The 23,875-nt window shown below is 45.8% G+C and overlaps 2 protein-coding genes across 2 annotated transcripts; one reads left to right on the top strand and one right to left on the bottom strand.

Annotated features, from left to right (window-relative positions):
• The first annotated feature begins 15 nt into the window (after window positions 1-15).
• Window positions 16-2,527, top strand: DNALI1 (dynein axonemal light intermediate chain 1). The gene is made up of 6 exons (XM_081962847.1): window positions 16-242; window positions 320-456; window positions 551-720; window positions 810-988; window positions 1,130-1,294; window positions 1,953-2,527. Exons 1-6 carry the CDS (start codon window positions 162-164, stop codon window positions 1,986-1,988), a joined length of 768 nt encoding a protein of 255 aa, XP_081818973.1. The 5' UTR covers window positions 16-161; the 3' UTR covers window positions 1,989-2,527.
• Window positions 2,518-20,346, bottom strand: GNL2 (G protein nucleolar 2). Its single transcript, XM_081962845.1, has 16 exons — window positions 20,205-20,346; window positions 20,044-20,128; window positions 16,947-17,041; window positions 16,627-16,766; window positions 15,055-15,239; window positions 14,120-14,186; window positions 13,433-13,591; window positions 13,018-13,131; window positions 11,428-11,556; window positions 10,642-10,746; window positions 8,101-8,259; window positions 7,540-7,647; window positions 5,832-6,235; window positions 3,695-3,774; window positions 3,040-3,128; window positions 2,518-2,672 (listed from the first exon to the last, which is right to left on the bottom strand). Exons 1-16 carry the CDS (start codon window positions 20,269-20,271, stop codon window positions 2,541-2,543), a joined length of 2,118 nt encoding a protein of 705 aa, XP_081818971.1. The 5' UTR covers window positions 20,272-20,346; the 3' UTR covers window positions 2,518-2,540.
• Window positions 20,347-23,875: the final 3,529 nt, after the last annotated feature.

The raw sequence follows: 23,875 nt of genomic DNA, 5'->3' as shown, positions 1-23,875 counted from the left end.
CGGCCCGTGATTGGCCGAGGCCAGCGAGCGGGTTTCTTGCATCATGGCGGGCCGGGGGCCCTTTGTGCGCCTGCGCGCCGCCCCGCACCCGGCGTCCCCGTGGCCGTGGCAACGGCGGCGCAACTGGCTGGGCGCCGGTCGGGCCTGGAGGAGCCGCCGCCATGATCCCCCCCGCCGACTCCCTCCTGCGCTACGAGACGCCGGTGCTGGTCAGCCGCAACACCGATAAGCGCTCGCCCAAGGTAGGCGGGGGCCAGAGGGAAGGGGCCGGAGGACAGCGGGGCCGCCGCCGGGGACTGACCGCTCCGCCGCTCCGCAGGCGCGGCCGCTGAAGGGGACGCCGCAGCTGTCGGTGCCCGCGGGGCCCGTCTCGCCGCCCAAGGGCAAGGCGCCGCCGCCCTCGGTGGACCCCAGCAAGCAGGCCGAGGAGATCCTCAACGCCATCCTGCCGCCGCGGTGAGCAGCATGCGGGGGGCGTGCGAGGGGGACGTGGGGGGCGGCTCGGGGGCGCCCGAGGTGGGCGGGCTGCTGACCTGCGCTCCCCCCGCAGAGAATGGACGGAGGAGAACCAGCTGTGGGTGCAGCAGGTCTCCAGCACGCCCAGTACGCGCATGGACGTGGTGCACCTGCAGGAGCAGCTGGACCTGAAGCTGCAGCAGCGCCAGGCGCGAGAGACCGGCATCTGCCCGGTGCGGCGCGAGCTCTACTCCCAGTGCTTCGGTGAGCGACGTGGGAAGGGGAGGCGGGGCACCGGGGGAGGAGGAGGAGGGGCTGCCGGCAAGCCAGACTTGTCTCTCTCTGCCCCGCAGACGAGCTAATCCGGCAGGTGACCATCAACTGCGCCGAGCGCGGGCTGCTGCTGCTGCGCGTGCGGGACGAAATCCGGATGACCATCGCAGCGTACCAGACCCTCTACGAGAGCAGCGTGGCCTTCGGCATGAGGAAGGCCTTGCAGGCCGAGCAGGGCAAATCCGACATGGAAAGAAAGGTAAGGTCAGCCGGGCGGCCTGGCCCGGGCAGAGGGGAGAAGGCTTCCCTGGGGTCTGAGCAAGCCGGAGCAAAGGGCGGCTTGGAAGTGGCAGGCGGCCATTCTTAAAGGTTCCCTGGCTGCTGTCTTCTCTGTCTCAAGATTGCAGAATTAGAGGAAGAGAAACGGGACCTGGAGAGGCAGGTGAATGAGCAGAAGGCCAAGTGTGAAGCCATTGAAAAGCGGGAACTGGAAAGGCGACAGGTGGAAGAGAAGAAGCACACCGAGGAGGTCCAGTTCCTGAAACGGACTAATCAGCAGCTCAAGGTTAGGGAAGACACAAACTGAGCGCTGGAGTTTTAATTGGCTGCAACCCGTAGTCACATTACTCTGCCTTCCCTGCACAAAGTCTTTGGCTAACCATAACTGAGCCCGGAATTACGGTGGTTAAGCAGGTTACTGCCTGAGCAGATCTGATTTTGATGGGTTTTTGCATTGTAATTAAGTGAATCCGATTTGTTGTTTTTTTGCCACGTGCTCATACCATTGTAGGATGCTGCAAAGGTGAGCCAAGTGCCCATAATGTGTTCATGTGAGAGGGTGCTGCTGCCATCACATTCAAATCAAGTCATAAATTGCTTTTGACGAGTCCATTGTAACTTAAAACACTCACTAAGCAACTGGTTGTAAGCCGAGAACTACCTGGACTTGCCTTCGGCTGACTTGGACCTGGGCAATTTACACTGCTGGCGGTGTTGAAGTCTCTAAAACAAAGCCCACTCTGGATTCTGTTTTTCAAACTTAACAATTATGCTTTAATTTATAAGCCAGCCATATGCTGTTGCAGAATGATCCACTGCTAAAATATTTGATACAGTGTCTCTCCTTCATGCCCGTAGCAGCACCATCTCTCAGGGAGCAGTTTTGTATCTTTTGGCACAGGGCAGTAGTTACTCACTGATTAACTGCTTTGTCTGCATTTTAGGCACAGCTCGAAGGCATCATTGCACCGAAGAAATAAGCTCTGTCAGCCCAATGCAAAAAGTGCCTTGAGGGGAAAAGGAGAACACGGCTGTAGAGTATTCTTCCTGAAAGAGTGTATCCAAACTCTTCCACCTCATCTGAATCAACATAAATCCAAATACTCTTCAAATGTCTCTTGCACATTTAAAAAGAATCTCAACTGGCTTGGGATTTCTTTTCAATTAATATTTACTGGAGGTAAATAATAGAGGTGCTTTTTTTTAAAAAAAAAGGCAGTATTTTAGTTCTATGCGGGAGTCTGCCCAACTGCAAAACAAAGGGCTTTACAAAATGCGATAAAATTAATCCTGACTCCTGAAATTTGATGTTGTGGTTTAACTGGTGATCACACATCCTAATCAACTTCTCTTTTACCATCCATATAAGGCAAAAGTAGTAAGAAATCTTATTCTTTCTGCTATTTTTGATCGTTTTCACATTGATTGTGTCTTTTGTAAGGATCCCAAATGGTAGCCAACAGTTTTCATGTTGTAAATGTTTACTATGTGGATTTATAAAGATAACAATTTCAAGATGTATCTTTATTTATTTATTGGGTTGTAAGCCTCTGGGCTTCAGTGTCAATTTTCCTCTTGTTCCTGTTTCTATTTTTGACATTATGTGTATCATAATATCGAACACCAACTTTTTTTGAGTGCTGCTGCCGCTCTGCTCTTCTCTTCTGCAAAGGCAAAACAATGGTTTTGGGAAAATCCAAGACAATGGACAACGTAATAACTGTAACTTACTATCCCAAAGGGGAAAAAATTCCATATGTAAGCGCTACTACAGTTCTATTTTTAAAATCCACACTACATGACAACTACGCCACATAAAATGAAAAAGTTTCCCTTAGGCTGCACCTTATGAAAGCCACAGAGGACAACTGATTTACATCCTGCCTTGAGTTTCTATATAACTGAAGGTGACCTACCTAATGCTCCCACCTTCTTCCCCCCCCCCCTCCGAACAATTCCATGAGATGTTTTGGGCTAAGGAAAAGTGACCATAGCAAAGCCACTTAGCCAAACTTCACCGCTGACACCTACCTCCTTTGAATTCAGTTTCTTACAGACGCTGGAACTCTGCTGTTCCTCTCCCTCTGAAATCTTCCTTTTCTTCCTTTCTCCTGGTTTTCCTAAAAGTAGCGTGTCATGAATAGTAAGAGACGAAGCTCTTTCTGAAGAGCCAAACATTGTGAGCAAGAAAGAAGTTTCCAGTAAAGGACAAAACTGTTTTGGAATGGGATGGCTGTGCTCCCCTCCCACATGACAGCTTCCTGACCCCCCCTTTTCTCTTATGCATACCTTAAATAGGTTCAACGAACACAAGAAGCAAAGTAGATCACAACAACACGAGGAAAAGTGCTCTCCGGAATAGGTGTGGGCCTTTGTACCAAATGCTATACAGATGCAATTGGGAAGCGCTCCAAAGTGAACAAAGGCAATTACACTTTTTCATAGTCACTCCTTAGCAACCAGTACTCAGTGCAGTCAGTGATTCAGATGTTAGTCAAAATCCATGCAGATTAGTAACGGTTGATAGTTTTGAAAAGAACATTTGTGGAGGACCGGACTATCTGCACTGCAACACAGAATTCTGTGGCTTAAGTACATCGTGGAATCAAGCCAACGCTAGCCCTTTGTAAGAATAAAGCTATGAAATGTGCATAGGATGCAGACACGGCTGAAGGAGCCACCATACCTCTAGTCTTCTGAGTTTCCACAGCCACTGAATCCAACTCTGATTTTGCAAGTATTCTTTCATTCAGCCCCTTAGGGATTCTAGGCAGGAAAGCAAACAAACAGTTACTCTACCTAAATCTGACTCCCCATTCCTCTAGCAGTTGTATAGCCTTAAGTTTCATAGGATGGCTTAATTCTCTACCATAATCACAAGCTGGAAAAAAAAATACAATGTAGAATACATATTTTACAAATGAGTAGAAATCTCTCTGGCTGCTCAGAGTTAACCCTGACTTGATGGGATATAAATAAGGGGGGGGGGGTGCTTTGCACCTAGAACAGTGATAGCGAACCTTTTTTGGCTCGCGTGTCACAAGTGGGGGGAGCGCAGGGGGGTTGTGGGCGGGCGGGCCGCACCCATAATGCAATGCGCCCCCCCAGTGCACATGCGCGCACAACAGCCCCCCTCCCATTTTACATGCTTTTTCGCCCCTCCCCAGGCTTCAGAGGCTTTATAGGAGCCTGGGGAGGGCGAAAGGAGCCTCCCACACACCCCCGGAGGCCCTCCAGAGGCTTCAGGGACCATCCGGAGGCTTCCCTAAAGCCTTCGGAACGCTTAAAACGACCTTCCGAGCAAACCAGAAGTCACTTCTGGATTGCTTGGAGGGTCGTTTTAAACGCTCCGAAGGCTTCAGGGACCGTCCGGAGGCTTCCCTGACGCATTTGGAGCGCTTAAAACAACCCTCTGAGGAAACCGGCAGTCACTTCCGGTTTGCTCAGAGGGTCGTTTTGAGCGCTCCAAAGGCTTCAGGGAAGCCTCCGGATGGTCCCTGAAGCCTCCGGAGGGCCTCCGGGCCGGCGGGGGAGGCTCTTTTCACCCTCCCCAGGCTCCTATAAAGCCTCTGGAGCCTGGGGAGGGCGAAAAATGGCTTTAAAAAAGGGTGAAATCAGCTGTCCAGCACCCGCATGCGCGCTGGCCAGCTGACAGGGCAGCGCCTCGCGTGCCCTGACAAATGGCTACGCGTGCCACCTGTGGCACGCGCGCCATAGGTTCGCCATCACTGACCTAGAAGAAACTCCTTTTTAGGAGTATAATGGGGGGGGGGGGGAATAATCTTTACTTGTCCTGGCTTTGGGAAGAAGAGAATTTTTACAAGGCAAGGATGGTGATGTCACTGTTTCTCATAAACTCCCACTTCCCAAGCTGCAGTCTCCCACTATCCCAACCACCTCTACATTTTCAGGTGCCTCCCTTCTGCAGAAACGGGCAGAATATGGTCTCTTATTCGAGCCATCACCTACAACTGAATAACAGCCATCAGTAGTAGGTCTTTATCCCAATCATGCTTCATTAGATGTTGAACTGCTTAGCATTGCTAGGGGATGAGATGGGACTTTCACTGACACAAATCAAGGAAAGAAAAACATCCTAATCATATGGGTTGCTTAATCTCTTTAGGTGACCACAAAGAAATTTACTGACTGCTATAACTGTTGGCAGGCTCTCCTATTATTGCTGGAAGTGATTGGGAATTCCTACATGTGGCAGAAGAAACTGAGAAATCTATTTTATGGCATATCCCCACAGCTGCAGCCCTCTGTGTGTCTCAAGTATAAGTCCTAAAGCATGCTTCACTAATCTAAGAAGTTCCAAGTAGAACATGGCTGCCAAAGAGTAAGCTTACAGCTTATGTGGGCAAGCCTGATTTTTTGGAGAAGGGTGGATAGGGAAAATATGGGTTATGCAAACTGACTGACTGTGCAGGAACAACTATGCGGAGGAGGAGAGAGCAATGCCCAGATTATTCTCTTTTCCTCCATAGTACCCTCTTGATTTTTGTGCCCTATTCTTCCACTTGCCCCAGACTAATTCTGCCAGCACTGTTCCATTTCAGTCCCTGCACAGATTAAAACAGCTCCTTTTGTTTCATTCAGGGGGCCAGAGAACCCCAAATGCCACCTGAAGACCACAAAGGTCCAGGCACAAAACATATTGTGCCTGGAACTTTTGCTTTAAATATGAATTGGGTGTTGCAACCAGTGCTGGAAAGAAAGGGGGTTGGGCATCGGTCAGTCTTGAGCTACAATGGCGAGTGGGTGTTTTTAGGCCTTCTTTCTGACGAATCAGATGAACCAAGGAAGCTCGGATGCCCTACCTTATTGCCGAGAATCTCCTGGCCTTTGCCTTCTCCAAGAATCTCTTGTACTTGGCAATCTTCTCCTCCAGGGACCTAAGTACCACCTTTGGATCTTCTCTAGGGTTAGCCTCACAAGTTGGCCTCCCATGTGGGGAACTCTGCTCCTCCTCCTCCTGCTCTTCTTCCTCTGTACCACTGTCTGTTTCACTGATACCCAGTATATTCACAGGAGCCAGATCCTCTTCCAAGAACTGAGAGGTCACCGTGATCTTCTCGTAGTTTTGTGGCACTTGGGGCAAAGGCCATTTTGGTGTCACACTGGAGCACTCATTAGTCCCAGCCTGTCCTTCACATTGTTCTTTCATCCCTGGGTTCTCGCTGTGACTCAGGCCTATAGTCACATCTGAAGCAGCTTCTGTGGGCTGAGAGATTAAGCAATGGAGGTTTGTCTGTAAGCAAGGTTACTTGTCCATCCCTATCTTTCACTTTGCCATCGGATTGCTCAATTCCAAACAATCTTGGTACCATTTTATACTTGTGAAGGTCTTCAGTAAGACTGGCCAGGATCCCAACCTGGTCTGTGCCTGTCAGAACCCAGATTCATGAGAAAGGATAATCAAGCACCCACTTTATGCACATGCACCACCACTGACTAACCATCCAATCCTCCCATCTCCCTGAAAAGAAGATAAGGGTTTCCAGACATAAAAGATGGCTCTGTTTCCTTTTTTTTCTCTGACAACAGAACATGTAAGAAGGAAGAAGATAATTACAGGTAGTCCTCTACTTATGACCACAACTGAGCTCAACATTTCTATTGCTAAACAAGACAGTTAAGTGAGTTTTGACCCATTTTATGACCTTTCTTGTCAACATTGTTAAGGGAATCACTGCAGTTGTTAAGTTAGTCACTCCAATGTTAACTGAATCTGGCTTCCCCACTGATTTTGCTTCTTAGATCACAAGCAGGGATACTGCAATTGTCATAAATGAGTCAGTTGCCAAGCGCCCAAATTTTGATCATGTGACTATGTGAATCCTGCAATAACCTTGTGACAAACGGTCATAAGGCACTTTTTTCAGTGCCATTGTTAACTTCAAATGGTCACTAATGAATGGTTGAAAGTTGAGGGCTACCTGTACACTGTTGTTGTTCTGAACTACTCCCATGAGCAGTTTACAACCATGACAAGGATGCAAAAACATTTTAATTATGTGTGATTTTTATGCAAGGTGGGCCCTCCTCACCTTGCATGAAGATGGACATCTAAAGGCACAGAAAAGGCTCATCTACCGTGTTTCCCCTAAAATAAGACAGGGTCTTCTTTTCTTTTGACCCCTGAAATAAGCGCTTGGCCTTATTTTCGGGGAGGTCTTATTATTTTTGAGATGCAGGAGGCACCGAGTGTGGTCACCTCAAGGCTGCTGCTGTGTTGCAATGTTTTTGAGGAGGGCTTATTTTCGGGGGAGGTTATTATCCAGGGAAACAGGGTAGTTGTCTGCCCATTGAGCATTATGGATATTCATAAGGACCCCAGGAAGACAAACTATTATAAGGGAAGGAACGTTTCTATTATTTCAAGTTTTTGCTTGAAAGCCAGTACATTATCAGTTCTGCTTAAATACTGCTTGATCGTTAACTACTGCCCTTTTATTTGCTTTGAAGAGTCATTCCCCTTTTTTCTCTTTGAAAAGAAACACTCAAAGCTATTCTGGCAGCCCTTACCTGAGAATCTTGTTCCACATTTGGAGGCTTTACAAAGAACGGGATGCGGCCTCTCTGCCAGTCATTCAGCACCATCCGACTGACCGTGTGCAGATCAGGCTCTCCTCCCTGCAAAGGCAGAAGGGCCAGCAGTCACAACTGAAGAAGGGAAGAGAGGAGATCAAAGAGAACAGCCTGAGGATGAAGGGGCCTGGCATCATGACTTCAGGCAGGATGGGGGGGGGGGGGAGGAGGCACTTGTGGGCTGGACTCATACCATACCTCCTCAAAATGTTTCACTGTCTACTCCAGGGCCTGATTCATTCAATATGCAAAGACAAAGAGACACTCCCCAAATTACCATGAACCCGATTTCAGCCCCCTAAAGCATGTCATGAGCAACCACACTAAGTCATCATCTCTTTGTTCCATAATCATCTTTTCCCTTATCCCTTCCGGCTGCTCCCCGCAGGATCCTAGGAGCAGGTTCTCCTTCAGAAAACATCTCTCTTGCTGGCCCAACGTCTGTAGTAAGGGCTCCAAATTCCGTTCTCTATTCAGCACCCACAAAACCAGATTCACCTTTAGTAACTTCCCAGTCTGGAATGCTAACTTCTTCAGAAAATCCTCTGCATTTTCCCAGGACTCTATTTTGTACGTCTTCCTGATATATTCCGGCTTGGCTCTGTCCAGCACTGTAGCAATGTGGTCTTCCGGACTCTTGATTTTTTCTACCTGAACCTGGAAATTACAGAAGAGTCAAACTCCCAGCTTTTACCAAAGACACAGCTTTCCACACATACATCTCCAATAACTACCGTGTTTCCCCAAAAATACGCCAGGGGCTTATATTTTTTTGACCCACGAAATATGGCCTTGGGCTTATTAAAGGGGAGGGCTTATTATTTTTGGGTTGCCGGGCGGCTGCTCCCTTGTGACTGGGTTCCCGAAGAGCGGTGCACAGCCTCAGGGTCGAATGGCTGTGTTGCGCTGTCGCAGCAGCAACGCAGCAGCCATGAGGTGACCAAGCTTATGAGCAGCCGCCTGGCAACCCCCCTTTCCAGCCGTGTATAGTGCCGCTGACCGACCTAGCAGTACCTGGAAGGCACCAAGCAACGCGAGCGCCTGTTCTCCGCCCTCCGCCTCCCGCGGCTTGGCACCTTTGGAATGCCCCTAGGTGAGTGAATGGGGCTCTGCATGGCTGGAGGGGAGTTTCGCAGCGGCTTTTCCTCTCCCTGCTCGCGCGAAGGGCATCTGCGCTGCTGGCGCCGTCCGCCGCTTGGTTTTTTTTTTCAAAGCACGGAGGATGGATGCCGCTCTGGAAGTACGCTCTATGGTTGTACAATCTGCAGCCCACAACCATAGAAAAGCTGCTGTGCAACCCCCCTTTCCAGCCATGCAGAGCCCCATTCACTCACCTAGGGGCATTCTGAAGGCACTGAGCCACAGGAGGCGGAGAGTGGCGAACAGGCGCTCGCGTTGCTTGGTGCTTTCCGGGTACTGCTAGGTCAGTCAGCAGCGCTGTACCCGGCTGGAAAGGGGGGTTGCCGGGCGGCTGCTCATAAGCTTGGTCACCTCATGGCTGCTGTGTTGCTGCTGCGACAGCGCAACACAGCCATTCGACCCTGAGGCTGTGCCCGGCTCTTCGGGAGCCCGCTCGCAAGAGAGCAGCTGCCCAGCAACCCCCCCCTCTTCAGCTGGGCACAGCGCCGCTGACTGACCTAGCAGTACCCCGAAAGCACCAAGCAACGCAAGCGCCTTTGCCCCCACCTCATTCCCGTGGCTTGGTGCCTTCGGGATACTGCTAGGTCGGCGAGCGGTGCTCTGCCTGGTTGGAGGGGGGGGATTGTCCAGAGGGTTTATTTTCGAGGGTGGGCTTATATTTTTGCGCACGCGAAAAATGTCACTAGGGTTTAGTTTCAGGACAGGTTGTATTTTCGGGGAAACACGGTAATAAAATACAGTTGGGACTTTAGAGGTCTTCTAGCCCAATCCCTATACCGTTCTGGACAAATCATTGTTGTCAGACATACAGAGGTAGCCCATTCCAGTGATTAATTTTTCTCATTGTGAGGAAATTTCACCATAATTCTAGGTTGGATCTCTTTAATGAGCTTCCATCCATTAGTTTGTATCCAGTGCCTGGAACCGTTCCTCATACACTTTAGCCTCCAGCCCCCTAATCATCTTTGTTGCTCTTCTCTGCATTCTTTCTAGAGTCTGCACATCTTTTTGTATCAGGGTGACTAAAACTGGGTGCTGTGCAATATAAAGCTCTATTCGCCCTTCGTGTGATCTTGATTCTACCCCTTTGTTGATGCAGCCTAGGACTGCATTGGCCTTGACAGTTACAGCACACTGCTGGTTCATTGTGAAATGGTGGCCTACTAGGTCACCAAGATTCCTCTCAGTGTCAATACTGTTGAGCCAAGTGCCACTATTCTGTCTCTATGCATTTTTTTTTCTTGTCCAAATGTTAAGTGGTTGATTTCCTCACCACTGCATTGCATTCTGTTGGATAGGGCCCAGTGTTCAAATCTGTCAAGGTCCTTCTCGATCTTCTAAACTAGGGGTCTGGTTTAGAAGATCAAACTGGTAGCCCAGGGCCAGAAGCATCATGTGCAGGCCACACCCACCTCGGCTCCAAAAGGCAAAAAACCTGCATTATTTGTCACGTGACATGATTGAGTTTGATATCTGTGTTCTAAAGTGTTGAGTATTCTTTCCAGCTTTTTGTTATCTGAAAATTTAATGGGTTTCCCTTCTATCCCCTCACCTAAATCATTCATGAAGACGTTACAAGAGCGCTGGGCCTAAGACAGAGCCCTGGGGCACCCCACTGCATGCTTCCCTACATGTAGATGTGTTTCCATTGAGGACTAGGTGTTGAGTGCAGTTTGTCAGCCAGCTATAAATACATCTGGATAGTGCTGCTGTCTATTCCACATTTTTCTATCTTACTAAGAAGTAGGCGGTGGTCTACCTTGTCAAATACCTTACTGAAATTTTAAGTAAACCAATCTATTGTGATTATTTAAGCACCTATATTTTGGCAACATTTCAATAATAAATAACACTGGCAAGTCAGACTAAGGCAGAAAAAATATCTCCCTTGACACTTACAACTCCTTTCAGTACAATATCTGTTTCCGTGTCTCCTGAGGGGTACACCACACCTGGGCAGTCAATAAGGAAGATACGACGCATTAAAGTGATGTACTGCCATACCTGCAGGGGAAAAAGGACAGTCTGTCTTTTATTTCAGAAGGAACAAAACACATGGCAGCAGCTCTTGATACTATTCAAGAATCTAAACATCAAGAATTTCATGGCCAGGAAACATGCGAGTAGCCCTTTAATGTCATTACCTCACCTGCTATTACTTTGGAAAGGCTATTTAGCAAGCATGCTAGAGTGCAGGGCAATACAATAAATCCAAACCTGTTTTTCTTGTCTTTAAAGATAGCTTTTCTAGTGTTCACACATCAGCAAAAACTCAAAACCACATTTACGTGGCAAGGTGGTTTTTTTTTTTGGTAATGACATTTAAGTGACATTCTGTAGCTGGCTAATCATCTGGGCATATTGACACCAAGTTTCTCATTCTATTGCTAGTTCCAACATGGCCATTTTGAGATCTTTTGGCCATCTGATAAAAGTTTTGTTCAACATTGGCCTCCAGGAGATCGTGACAAGTTATCAAGTATTTGTTATATCTGCAGAATTAAAACCTTAAGTACAGAGGACTATAAACTATACATGAGGCACTTTCACTCCAGCCCTGCAATTCTGCAATCCTAGAAATGAGAACATGCTTCACACTGGCACAGAAGACCTTGCCTTCAGGCAGAAGAAGTCCTGTCAATCACAATGGCTACATTTTAATCCTGAATCTGTGGGGAAGCTTGCCTTGGTTTCACCAGCAATGGGAGCCACATTGCAGACTTTCTTGGAGCGGAGAGTGTTGATTACGGAGCTCTTCCCCACATTAGGGTATCCAATGAAGCCCACGCTGATCTGCTTCTTATCTACATGCAGCTGTAAGGGACAAGACACAGAATAACAAACATCCCAAGAATCAGAGAAAGACTCTTTGGACTAGCAATTGGCCTTTTGGAGAGCCAAATGTAAGATAGTTGATTGACTAAAAGAGTCACCCAAACTGGCAAACTCTCTTTTCCATCTACAGCTTCTTGGTTTAAGCTTCTAAACATAGCTTATAAAATGGGCATTCATCAGTAGACGCTTCAAGCAACCAGGTTTTGTGGAGGACTGGCAAAAGTTTCAGCTGATGGGGCAACTTAATCAGACAGGGAACTTACTCCTTTGTTTGGAAAGGGTTAACCATATCTGCTTTTCCCTGAAAAGCGCTATAGACTGCAAGAGGGCATTCCATATATAACCTCGCAATCCCCTGGCCATTCAAGTGATTTCCTCTACAAGTCCATGCCAATGTGATAATGTCCCATGGAGGACATGAATAGCTCATTAGGATGCAAGCACCCAGTTTTGCTCTTTCTTTCCCCATCTGGGCGATGCTGATCCCCCTCCAGACTGCGCCACTTCTTGGCCAGTCAGAACTCTTTTGGAAGACAATTCCTTGAAAATGAAAGTTCAGGTGACCTTATATCAGCATGCCATTCTGAACCCTCCCTCAAGTAACATTAGACTGTCTACAACGGGGGTGTGAAACTGCCGTCCCACAGGCCAGATGCATCATGTGTAGGCCACGCCCACCCCAGCTCCGTGAAGGGAACAAACGTCATGAAACATCCTGTGCCAGCGTGATGCCACAGGTTTTGACACCCGTGGTCTACAGAATAGCATGATCTCTGGGAGAACAAATCTTTCAGACATCCAGCAGCTGACTCCACCTCAGGACTGATTCTTCTTGCTAATTATGACAAATCACCACTCCTATCTGTCTCCCATCAACCAAGCAACAGAATCTCCTAGAATAGCTGCTTCTTACTTACTTGAAGCTTCAAGGAACCTCTGGACTAATGAATTCTCTTGGAATTTTGTACTTACATCTTTCGCTGCCTCCCCCCTCCCTCCCACCCCCAATGTTCCAAATTAGTTCCTGCATCTTAGAAAGGTGCTTTGGGGAAGAGGCGGTCAACCTATTCTCCATTCTAAGATGCCAGGATTGATTAGAAAATTGGTTGACTTCTCTGTGACAGCCCCTCAAGCGTTGGAGGACAGCTATCGTGTCGCCCTATTTCTTTGCTAGACTCAACATACTCAGTTCCCACAACTGTACATTGTACAATTTAGCTTCCCTAATTATCTTTGCTGCTCTTCTCTGCATAATTTCTAGTTGCCTCAGCAACTTTTATCTATTGTGGTGATCAGAACTGGGCCCAGGATTCCAAGGATGCTCTTACTCGTGTAGGCCTTTTTGCAGCTGCAGCACACTGCTGGGTCATACTGAAGTGGTGGGCCACTTAATGCAGCATTCTTCAGTACATTCAAGGCAAGCATAAAGATTTACTATACCTTTCCAAACTGCCGCAAGAGCTGAATGAAGGCGCCTTTTCCAAAAGGGTTTGTGAGGCTGGCATGAAAAGCCAAGGTCGGATACTCCTGAGACAGCACTGCCACCCAGCGCCTCTGGAAGAAACAAGCCAAGTCTCCATGCTCAGCAGCCCCTCCATCCCATGGAAGCCAACAGCTTAAGGGGGAAGTTGCCAGGTGACAGGTTCTGGACACACACACCCCTCCCAGACCGTTCCAGGATGCAGCAGGTATAGCACACATCCTAGGAGTTGCAAAGAATCATTTCTGACTTAAATATCCGCAAGCTCCATTCCTGACGTTTCCCAAGCTCATGTGCAAAATGGTCTCATCTGCACTGAAGACAAGCAACCAGCAGCTTCTTCTTGTGGCCCACCTCACTTCCCAATCAACCTACCGTCACCCACGTGGGCACAAGATCACATTTGTTCAAGACAAAGATGAGATGCTTCCAAGGCTTCTCCCTCTTTAGGTAGGCCTCCACGTGAGGGGAACGGGTCCCCATGGGATCTCTGGCATCCAACACTTGCACAATGACATCTGATGAATCTATCACCTGGCAGTCCAGAGACAGTGCAAGAGATTTAATGGACTGGGGAAGCATCCAGGAGGATTTCCATATTTTAACTCTTCATAACAATCAAGTTCAAGCATTTCAAACTATGCAGATAAGGAGTTCTGTCGAGAATGAATTGAGAAAACTAGAATTGAACACATCAAACTCTAGGCCTACTTCAACTTGAAAGAAACTCAGTGCTTTTGGTCTACAGGTTAGGGAATCAGGCTAGAAACCAGGAGGTGGCGAGTCCCAGTTCTGCCTTAGGCATGAAAGCCAGTTGGGTGATTTTGGGCCAGTCACCCTCTCTCAGCCCAATCCCGTCTCACAAGGAAAGGTAGGAGGAAAGAATATCTATTAGGTATGCTTGCCACCTTCAGTTATTTATACAAATAATAAAGGAATGATAAAATAAAAGTCAAGCAAGCTATCTCATGATACCTTGGCAGGAATAGTTTTCCCGTGCCTTAGTCAAAAATGTTTGTGAGAACACAATTACGCAGCCACATTCACCCCCCTTTCATGTACCTTGTAAAGTTCTCCCCAGATCCGCTTAGATTGTCCTTTTTTGTAGATTTCTTCTTGCACCTCCACCCTGAAAAAGGGAACCAGAAGACTCAGCAGCACAAAAGCACAACCATGCTATATGTCAGCAGATGACTAGATGGCAAATTCCTTTTCCCCTGGGAGAAGGAATAGCACCCAACAAATTGTCTCTTCTCACAGAAGACTCTTCCATCAGCTGAACCATCCATGCAGGTGCTGCTGTGGTGGCTCCTCTCTCATGCCCTATTTATCTTTTTCATGAATAAAAGAGCATTCATTTATTCGAATGTTTTATTGATTTTAAGTGCCAGGTCTCAAAGAGGAGAAACATTGCAGGTGCCCCTTCTGTTAGTTCTATGTTAAAACCATTTAATTGTAATCAAGTAAAACAAGCATTTGCAGACTATAGCAAAGCTCTCTGGCACATAAAATAGTACTGCTCCTGAAGGGCAGAAAATATGCAAGTCCCGTTGTCAGAATGGGAAGAATTCAAGTTGAGTGGAAGCAGAATTACCACCCAGAAGTAGTAGCATCCACCCAGAATAGAAAAGCTGGAAACAGCCAAAGAAGTCACAGTTCTCAATGAGATGCCTTTTAACGCAGGATCAAAAAATCATCCAGGTGCTCCCAATAATGTAGCTGGAGCAATTAGTGATTAAGGATACAGGTGGACACAACCGAGACCCCATTAGGTCAATCGTGTCATGAGCCTGATCATGATGTATTGTGACTTTTTTGCCTTTGCAAACCCTGGGTGGGCGTGGCCAGCAGGTGACGTATCCGGCCTGCGGGCTGACAGGTTGACAGGCCTGCTATAAGGGTACCTACCAACCCTTCAACTAAAAGGCAAAAATGCATCACCCTCCACACAACTCTACACCAAACCATATTTCTAGGTGCCAGTTTCAATAGTATACCTCACTCCAGTTTCCTCTGTCACCAGATCTCGGTCTTTGTCTTGGCTGTAGTTGCTGGCCTCCACTATGGCATTTTCCACCAGAGACTGCATATCACTTGCCAGGAGATTTGGTCGTTTCCGCTGAGATTTTGGACCAAAGGTTGTTCCAAAGGTTTCTGTATCAAGAATGTGGACTTTGGAATTCTAAAAGAAGAAAAAGATCCCATCTACATCATCCTGGCTCAGAACAGGTTGCTCCAGCTCACCTGGGCCCCACAAAGAATTTCCCCCATCTGAGCTTTCCCCAGATATCAGCTACAGGGCCACAGCGACACCACTCCTGGCCCAAAGCGGGCTATGCTAGCTAGAGTGCAAACTTCGTGGCTTGGCATCCCTTCCTTCCTCTGTGATTGAAGTTACAAGAATGAAGATATCACTGTTCTTTGCTGACTGCTTTGTTTCAGCCACAGAGGTTTCATTCTGCCAAAATTCAGAACTGTCCAGGATAATGTTCCTCAGAGCTTGATTTCTGCTTTGGAAAGCCAGCTCCTTCTTTGGAACCAACTCTTCTCTAGCTAATAAGAACTACTAAGTGAGTGATATATGTTTGAACTTTAGAGGACCCTAGTCAGTATTTATCGTTTTTATTTTATTAGACATACAATATGAGAACTGCTGGAAAAAAAGAACTGTTCAGAGGAAAATCAAGCTACGCAGGAAAATAAGAAACATGGCTCTTAAACCAGACCAAAAAAACATTTTTGGACTTGAGATCAAGGCATTGGGATCTGGCAAACTGACAGGTAGACCTCACCAGTAGCTTGAAAGCAGCTGGCAACACCATCCCACCAGGGACTTTCAGCCCCTGAACAGCATCACTTTGTATATAGGCAAGTCTTTTCCCAATAGAGGCAATTTGGGACCAGAATTTTGCTGGACACCTTCTGACAGAGAAAAGGAAGTGGAACGATCATGCCACATTGTATATATTTTGAGTATATCCCATTTCACTTTTCCTCTCCTCTTTATACAGTTGCAAGAAAAAGTATCTGAACCCCTTGGGATTACGTGGAGTTTATGAATTGGTCATAAAATGTGCTCTGAACTTCATCTAAGTCACAACAATAGAAAAACACAGTCTGCTGAAAATAATACTACACAAACATTAGATGTTGCCATGGTTTAATTGAACATGCAATTGTGTAGTATTATTTTCAGCAGACTGTTTTTTTTCTATTGTTGTGACTTAGATGAAGTTCAGAGCACATTTTATGACCAATTCATGCAAAACTCCACGTAATCCCAAGGGGTCCACATACTTTTTCTTGCAACTGCAGTTAGGAAAGTGAGAACTTTAGCCCATGAAAGACCTAATGCAAACTTGGCAGGCAGAAGAGATCCTACAGAAGAGCCTTTCCTATTGCAGTCTTACATTTTGTAATTGGCAGAGGGCGTCTCATTCTGTGAGGCGGGAACAAGGGAAGGGAGAAAGAGAATGCAGCTAGAGTCTCCCCCAGAGTCCAACCCCCCCGAACCTCCATCCACACACCGTGGAAATACAACAGGTCAACAGGAGAAGCATACCACTTACATGAGGTTTAATCCGGTCATGGAGCAGAGAGAGGGGCAACTTGCTTTGTTTCATGACCACTCGATAAGGATCCTTCATCACCGTCTTCATCTCCTCCTGGAATCTCTGGAGACAGGACTGTTTGATCACACGTGTGTTTCCTACGTAAAGAGGATGTTCCAATTGTTAGTGCCTAATGTAGCTTGGATTGACAGGATGCAGGGAGCAACACATCACTTGTTTCAGCAGCCCTCTCAGTCTCTCTGATTCAGCTTTGGGGTTAATCAAACCCATACACACAACCCACCCACCCCCAACTGTCCCAATCAAAGCAAGCTTACCAAACCATTTAATGTTAGGCTCCACGCGGGCTACGGTGCCTGGCGCCACCGTGGACTGGAACTCGAGTGGTCGGACCACTTTCCCACGATTGTTCCTGTATAAAGAAGAGCAACATGGGAGCCCTTATAGTAATTGGCTTGCTTACAATGTACAGCTTAAAGCTGCAGCTCTGTGAGAGGGCCCCCTTCACATGAAAAAGGTCCTGGCCCCCCTCTAGGTAACGCCAATAGGACTCAATCAGCAAAAACATTATAGAACCAGATGGCCCAGCTCTCTAACTTGTATTCTCCGTGTGCTAAGAAGATGAATGCCTTTAAAACTGTATGCATTTTCAGAATGGGTGGATTACAAAAAGATTAAATAAATTAAATCCTATCTCTTAAGAAAACAAGTTGGGCCATCTACCACCACTCCTCTTGTTTACAGGAAAGGGCAAATAAACGCTCAAACAAAATTCAATAGCCTGGCATAACAGAGTAGACTCCAGGTGAACAAGTGGAAGTAATAAGGGCTCCTTGGTCAGCAGTCAGGTGGAAGGGCAACAGGTTGCAGAGATGGAGGCCTCTCTGTGCAAGTCTGACAGTTTTCCACAGGCTGAGCCAAGTGATGGAGCATTGCATCTGAGAAACACATTGCTAAAAGATTTCATAGTTGCAGTTGGCCCCCTTCCACAGGCAGAGATGGTTGGGAAAACACGCAAGGATGATTCCATTTAGCACCTGCTAGTGGATGCTGAACACATGGGAGTTCACAACCAAGCACAAAATTGACTGATTTCCGTATGGAAGAAAGAAGCCACAATATTGGGAAAAATATTCATATAGCTGAGGAAAAACAGCGGCTAACTTTACCTCAAACTCATACCTTGATCTCTCTGCCACATGATAATATCAGTGTAAAGATTTGGTAACTAACCCCATATCCAGGAAGGCAAAGAATTACAGCTTATGAGGTACTAAATCAATAAGAGAGTGATTGTGGAAGCTCCCCCACCCCCACTTAAATATTTTTGATCTGCGACGGATGGTGGCTACAAAGGGAGAGCAGGTGGAGTTCACTGTAGTTTCCCAGGAAGGAGTGAGCACATTGCAAGGGGGTGGTGGTGGTGGAACAAGCAACACAACCCAGAACTGGATAGGAGAGAGAGGAAGAGAGTCACTGCCTAGAGTCAACCAGGGTGTATCTGTTAGGGTGGGGGCCATAAAAGTTTAGTCTAACAAAATTCTGTCAAATGGTGTGAGCAAATAAGACACTAGACTTTGGCTGGATTATTGTTCTTGGGCTGTGCCTGACATGGTCAGAAGATTGGAAAATGAGCACTTTTGATGCGACTCGGAATCCTGAGCAAAGAAATCTTCAGCAACTGTGAAGAAAAAAAGGCTGGATGGAACTGGCCTGTGAAACTGCTTTTCAAGTTTTCAGGGAGAATGGACAGAAGGCTCGTTCCATTCAAGATCTTCCCAGAAACTGATATGATCATGTCCAGAGCTAGTTCCTGATTTATCTACTTCAGGTTGGTGAACTAGATAAAGCTACAAAGGAACATTTCTCAGCAAAGAAACAGAATAAGAACAATACAAACAAATCAATGCAGAAAAGTTTAGCAGAGCCATTAGAACAATCTGGGTGGAATTCTGAATTCATATCCTCAAGAACTGTCTCCTCCCAATGGGATTGGTTCCCCCCACTCCCTCTGCAGAAAGGGGACGCTGTGGATCCTATCGGCCAAGACATTCCAGTGGTTGGAGTCCAGAAGAGCCTTTTCTGCCCTGGCTCCTGCCCTTTGGGAACATCATGTCCCTCAATTCACACTGATCTGCACCCCCCTCTCGGCCTTCCAAAAGGGCCTGAACACCTGGGACTGCTGGTTCCTCTGGGGCCCTAAGGGGGAATTCCATGCTGAAAGGGGTTAATGGACTCGGAAGGAGATCCCACCTGCCTCCCATTATAGTCTGGTTGTAGTCTAACTTATTTAATTTCTGCTACTTTTAATAGTTAATGTGTTCGTGTTTCTATCTTTGCTTTTATGTTGTAAGCCACCCAGAGTCACCTGCCAGTGAAATGGGTGGCATATAAATTTAGCAAATATTTGTCAGTACAGGTAGTGCTCAATTCACGGCCGCAATAAGATCTGGAATTTTGATCCCTAAGCAAATCAGTCATAAAGGAAGATGTCATTTAGTGGCTGCAATCCTGGCACTCCAAGCTGTCAGGGTTGTTAAAGGGAAAGAGTCCGAGGTATGGAGCATGGGGGTGCTTCAGGGGCTTGGGGGAGAAGGAGAGGGAAGGGGGGAGGTGTCTCCCTGATAGGATCTAGGTTGGAATTGCCTTATTTTGCATGGATCTCTAACGACTGGCTTTGCCTGCTGGCCTCCCCTCCCTCTCCACAGCCCAAGTGGTAGGATTCATATAACACATGAAGCTGGAGTGGATGGATAGATGGATGGACGGACGGATGATAGATACAAAAAGACAGAGACAAATAAGACAGAAAAAGACAGAGAGGGGGGGAGGGGGGAGGGAAAGAGAGAGGGAGAGAAAAGAAGGAGGGAGGGAGAAGGAGAGAAATAGAGAGGGGGGAAGAGACAGAGAGGGAGGGAGGCAAAGAGAGAGGGAGGGAGAAACAGAGGCAGAGAGAGAGAGAGAGAGGAAAAGAGAGGGGAAGAGAGACGGAGGAAGTCCGATGTTTTTCAATCTTGGCAACTCAAGGTGTGGACTTAAAACTCCCAAAATTCCCCTAGCTTCCCAGGGCATTCTGGGAGTTGAAGTCCACACATCTTCAAGTTACCAAGGTTGAAAAACAAAGGTTTGTTTTGTATACGAATAATGTCAATTTTCTTGCATAGGCGCCATGGTGGTCTAGAGCAGAACTTTTCAAACTTGGCCCCTTTAAGACTTGTGGACTTCAACTCCCAGAATTCTGGGAGTTGAAGTCCACAAGTCTTAAAGGGGCCAAGTTTGAAGAGCTCTGCCGTGCGAGGGTGGTCGGGGCCCGAGATGAACCGAGAAAGTCCCCCCCCCGCCAGCCCCTCTCAGCCCAAGGAGGCGGGCAGAGGTCTCGCAGCACCGCCCAGGCACTCCGGCCCTTCAACTCACCGGCGCTCCCTCTGCCGGTACATATTGAGGCGGCGGATGGTGGCGCGGTCCCGCATGTTGTGGCCTCCGGCGCCAGCTGGGCGATCTGAGGGGACAAAGCGGAGGTTCAGCGCCCGCCGCCCGGCAAACCCCCGCGCCCGCCCGCTCGCCGCTCCGCTTACCCGGGTTGGTGCTGGCGCGCGACGGGTTGAAGCTGGCGCGGTGGCCCTGGAAGCGCACCTTCCCCATGGCGGCGTCGGCGTCTGAGGAGACCGAGGGAGGCGGAGAGGGAGGATTGCCGGCGACGACTTCCGGCAGAGCCCAGGCGCCTTTCCGGCTGCCGCGAGCGACGCCCCGCCCGGCCGCGTGACGTCACGGGCGACGTCAGGCGGTTGGGGAGCAGCGGCTGCAGATCAAAAAAGTTGAAAAACTTTTCCCACCAGATTAGAATGGAATGGAACAGATAGACTCAGATTAGACTATTAAAATTTTAGATACATCTTTTATCAAAAAGAATCATGATAACTTTAAAATCTCTATAATATAATATAATATAATATAATATAATATAATACAAATTAGCACATCTTTTTCTTCAGTGTGCTGAAATATTTTATAGGTAGTAAAAACAAATGAGTTGTATCTTCACATTAGTCAAATCTTAAAAATGAGCATCGTTTTCTTTGCTTTACATATTTTTGAATCTACATCCAAAACAGTTCAAGCTCAAATAAGTGAAACGTCCATAACCAACTATAATAATATAATATAATAAATATAATATAATAATATAATATAATATAAAATACAATAAATATAGTATAGTATAATATATAATATAATATAATATAATATAATATAATATAATATAATATAATATAATATAATATAATATAATATAATATAATATAATATAATAATATAATATAATATAATATAATATAATATAATAATTACGGTAGCACATCTTTTTCTTCGGTGTGCTGAAATATTTTATAGGTAGTAAAAACAAATGAGTTGTATCTTCACATTAGTCAAATCTTAAAAATGAGCATCGTTTTCTTTGCTTTACATATTTTTGAATCTACATCCAAAACAGTCCATGCTCAAATAAGTGAAACGTCCATAACCAACTATAATAATATAATATAATAAATATAATAAATATAATATAATAAATATAATATAATAAATATAATAAATATAATATAATAAATATAATAAATATAATAAATATAATATAATATAATATAATATAATATAATATAATATAATATAATATAATATAATATAATATAATATAATATAATATAATATAATATAATATAATATAATATAATATAATATAATATAATAATATAATATAATATAATATAATATAATAATTAGCACATATTTTTCTTCAGTGTGCTGAAATATTTTATAGGTAGCAAAAACAAATGATTTGTATCTTCACATTAGTCAAATCTTCAAAATGAGTATCATTTTTTTTCTCTTTACGTATTTTTGAATCTACATCCATAACAGTCCATGCTCAAATAAGTGAAACGTCCATACCCAACCAAATCTTTGGGAATTCTCCTATGTTTTAAACGTCAGGTTTATTCCAAGAGACAAAGAGTAGTAGTTGATTCTCATTCAAGTGACCCTGATAAACCTCCAAGTGGCCTCAATGACTTTGAGAGCTAACAACCGACCTTCAGAGTGATGCTAATGCCAAGATGACTGCAAGGAAAAGAAACCCTTCCATTCCCCACCATTCAATCAGAACTGAAGACAAATCTCTATTTTCCTTGTGCTGTCTTAAAATTATAGCCCCTGGTTCCCTGTGTTAAAAGAGAAAAAGATTATCATATATTATGATATATGATATCATAAAATCATAAAAGATTTTATATTATAAAAGATTATCTTATATTATCAAATACTCATACCAAATGATCTAAGCACCGGAGCTCACTGTAACAGTATTGCCCAAAAGGCATTAAAAGTTGTTAACTTAATCTTGCGAAGCTTTTATCTGGTAATATTGTAGCGCAAACTAGAGCATATAAAACCTTTGCTAGACCAATTCTCGAATACAGCTTGTCTGTCTGGAAAATGCACTGTATATCGGACATTAACACAACTGAGCGAGTCCAAAGGCATTTCACGAGAAGAGTCCTGCACTGCTCTGCTCGCCAACAGAATACCTTTTTTTAGTTTTTTGTAAAAGTTTTTATTTTTGGACAAAGACAAACAAGACATAAAACATAAAATCTTCTTCAATTACATGTAGCATGTCGTTTGGTTACATGGCTCTTCCGGTTTGCTAGTAGGGCCGGTTTAAGCCCTCCGGAGCCTTCAGGGGCCTTCCAGAGACTTCCCTGAAGGCTCCGGAGGACTCTGGTTTGCTCCTAGGGTCATTTTTCGTCCTCTGGAGCCTTCATGGAAGCTTCCAGAAGGCCCCTGAAGGCTCCGGAGGGCTTAAACCGGCTCTACGAGCAAACCGGAAGTCTGTTCCTGAACTTCCGGTTTGCCTGTAGGGCCATTTTTTTGCGCTCCGGAGGCTTCAGGGAAGCTCCTGAAGCCTCTGGAGGGCCTCCGGGGGGGGGAGGCTGTTTTTGCCCTCCCCAGGCTCTTATAAAGCCTCTGGAGCCTGGGGAGGGCGAAAAAAGAGTGCAAAAAATGGGGGGAATGTCTGTCATGTGCGCATGCACGCTGGGAGTCGTGCAATGCATTATGGGTGCAGCACGCCAGCGCACAACAACCCCCCTGCGCTCCCCCCACTTTTGTCATGCAAGCCAAAAAAGGTTCGCCATCGCTGACCTAGAACTATGCCGCCTTCAGTCTGACCTGAGCATAGTACACAAAATTATCTGGTACAATGTCCTACCTGTCAAGGACTACGTACTTCTTCTTCAACCGCAATAATACATGAGCACATAATAGATACAAACTTAATGTAAACCGCTCCAAACTCGACTGCAGAAAATACAATTTCAGCAACAGAGTGGTCAACGCCTGGAATGCTCTACCTGACTCTGTTGTTACATCCTCAAACCCGCATAACTTTAACCTTAAACTGTCTACTGTTGACCTCACCCCATTCCTAAGAGATCTGTAAGGGGACGTGCATAAGCACACCAGTGTGCGTACCGTCCCTGTCCTACTGTCCCCATTTATTTGTTCCCATTTCTTGTGTTCTTATTCATGTTTATTCTTACTCCTGTTATCTTGTACATGAGTGACAAACTAAATAAATAAACAAGCAAATAAACAAACTGTATCTCTCAAATCTTTAACAAAGAATGAAGTCCCAGTGCATCTTAAAGAAGGGGGAAAGTATTTTTTCTCATACAGATACTGCTTTAGAGAGATGTGTGATTATTAACAATGACAGAAAAAATACCACAGTTTCTAGCAAAAAGACATCAACAGATTGTCAACTTAAGCTTTATGCAGCAGATAGTAAAGACTCCTGTTAATGGTAGGACTGCACTGTTTTTAACCAGTGTTTCCCCAACCCGGTCAAAACCTCTTTCAAGCAAAAAGTATTCTCTCCTACAACGCTCTTTGCCATGTGTCAATTCCTACGTGTTGAACACAAGAAGAGAGACAAAGCATGGGAGGAGGAAGGTATTTCCTTTCAATATAATTAAAAAACATAGCCACTGGAAAACAATTTCACAAATTAAGAAGGATGAAATGCTTGCATGCATGCACACCTACCAAAAAGAAAGCCCAGCAAATCAACTCTGTCTTCTCCAGCTGAGCATCTTCCTGGAATATAACTGTAGAACTGAAATTCCCCAGCCAGCTTAGTCATGGCTGAAAGATCTGGGCATTTTAATATACAAACATTGAGGACAGT

The sequence above is a fragment of the Natrix helvetica genome (genome assembly GCF_964273705.1).
Source record: "Natrix helvetica genome assembly, chromosome: 9".
Classification (NCBI taxonomy): domain Eukaryota; kingdom Metazoa; phylum Chordata; class Lepidosauria; order Squamata; family Natricidae; genus Natrix; species Natrix helvetica.
The sequence above is the reverse complement of the archived record's forward strand: the minus strand, read 5'-3'. Positions and strand labels throughout refer to the sequence as shown.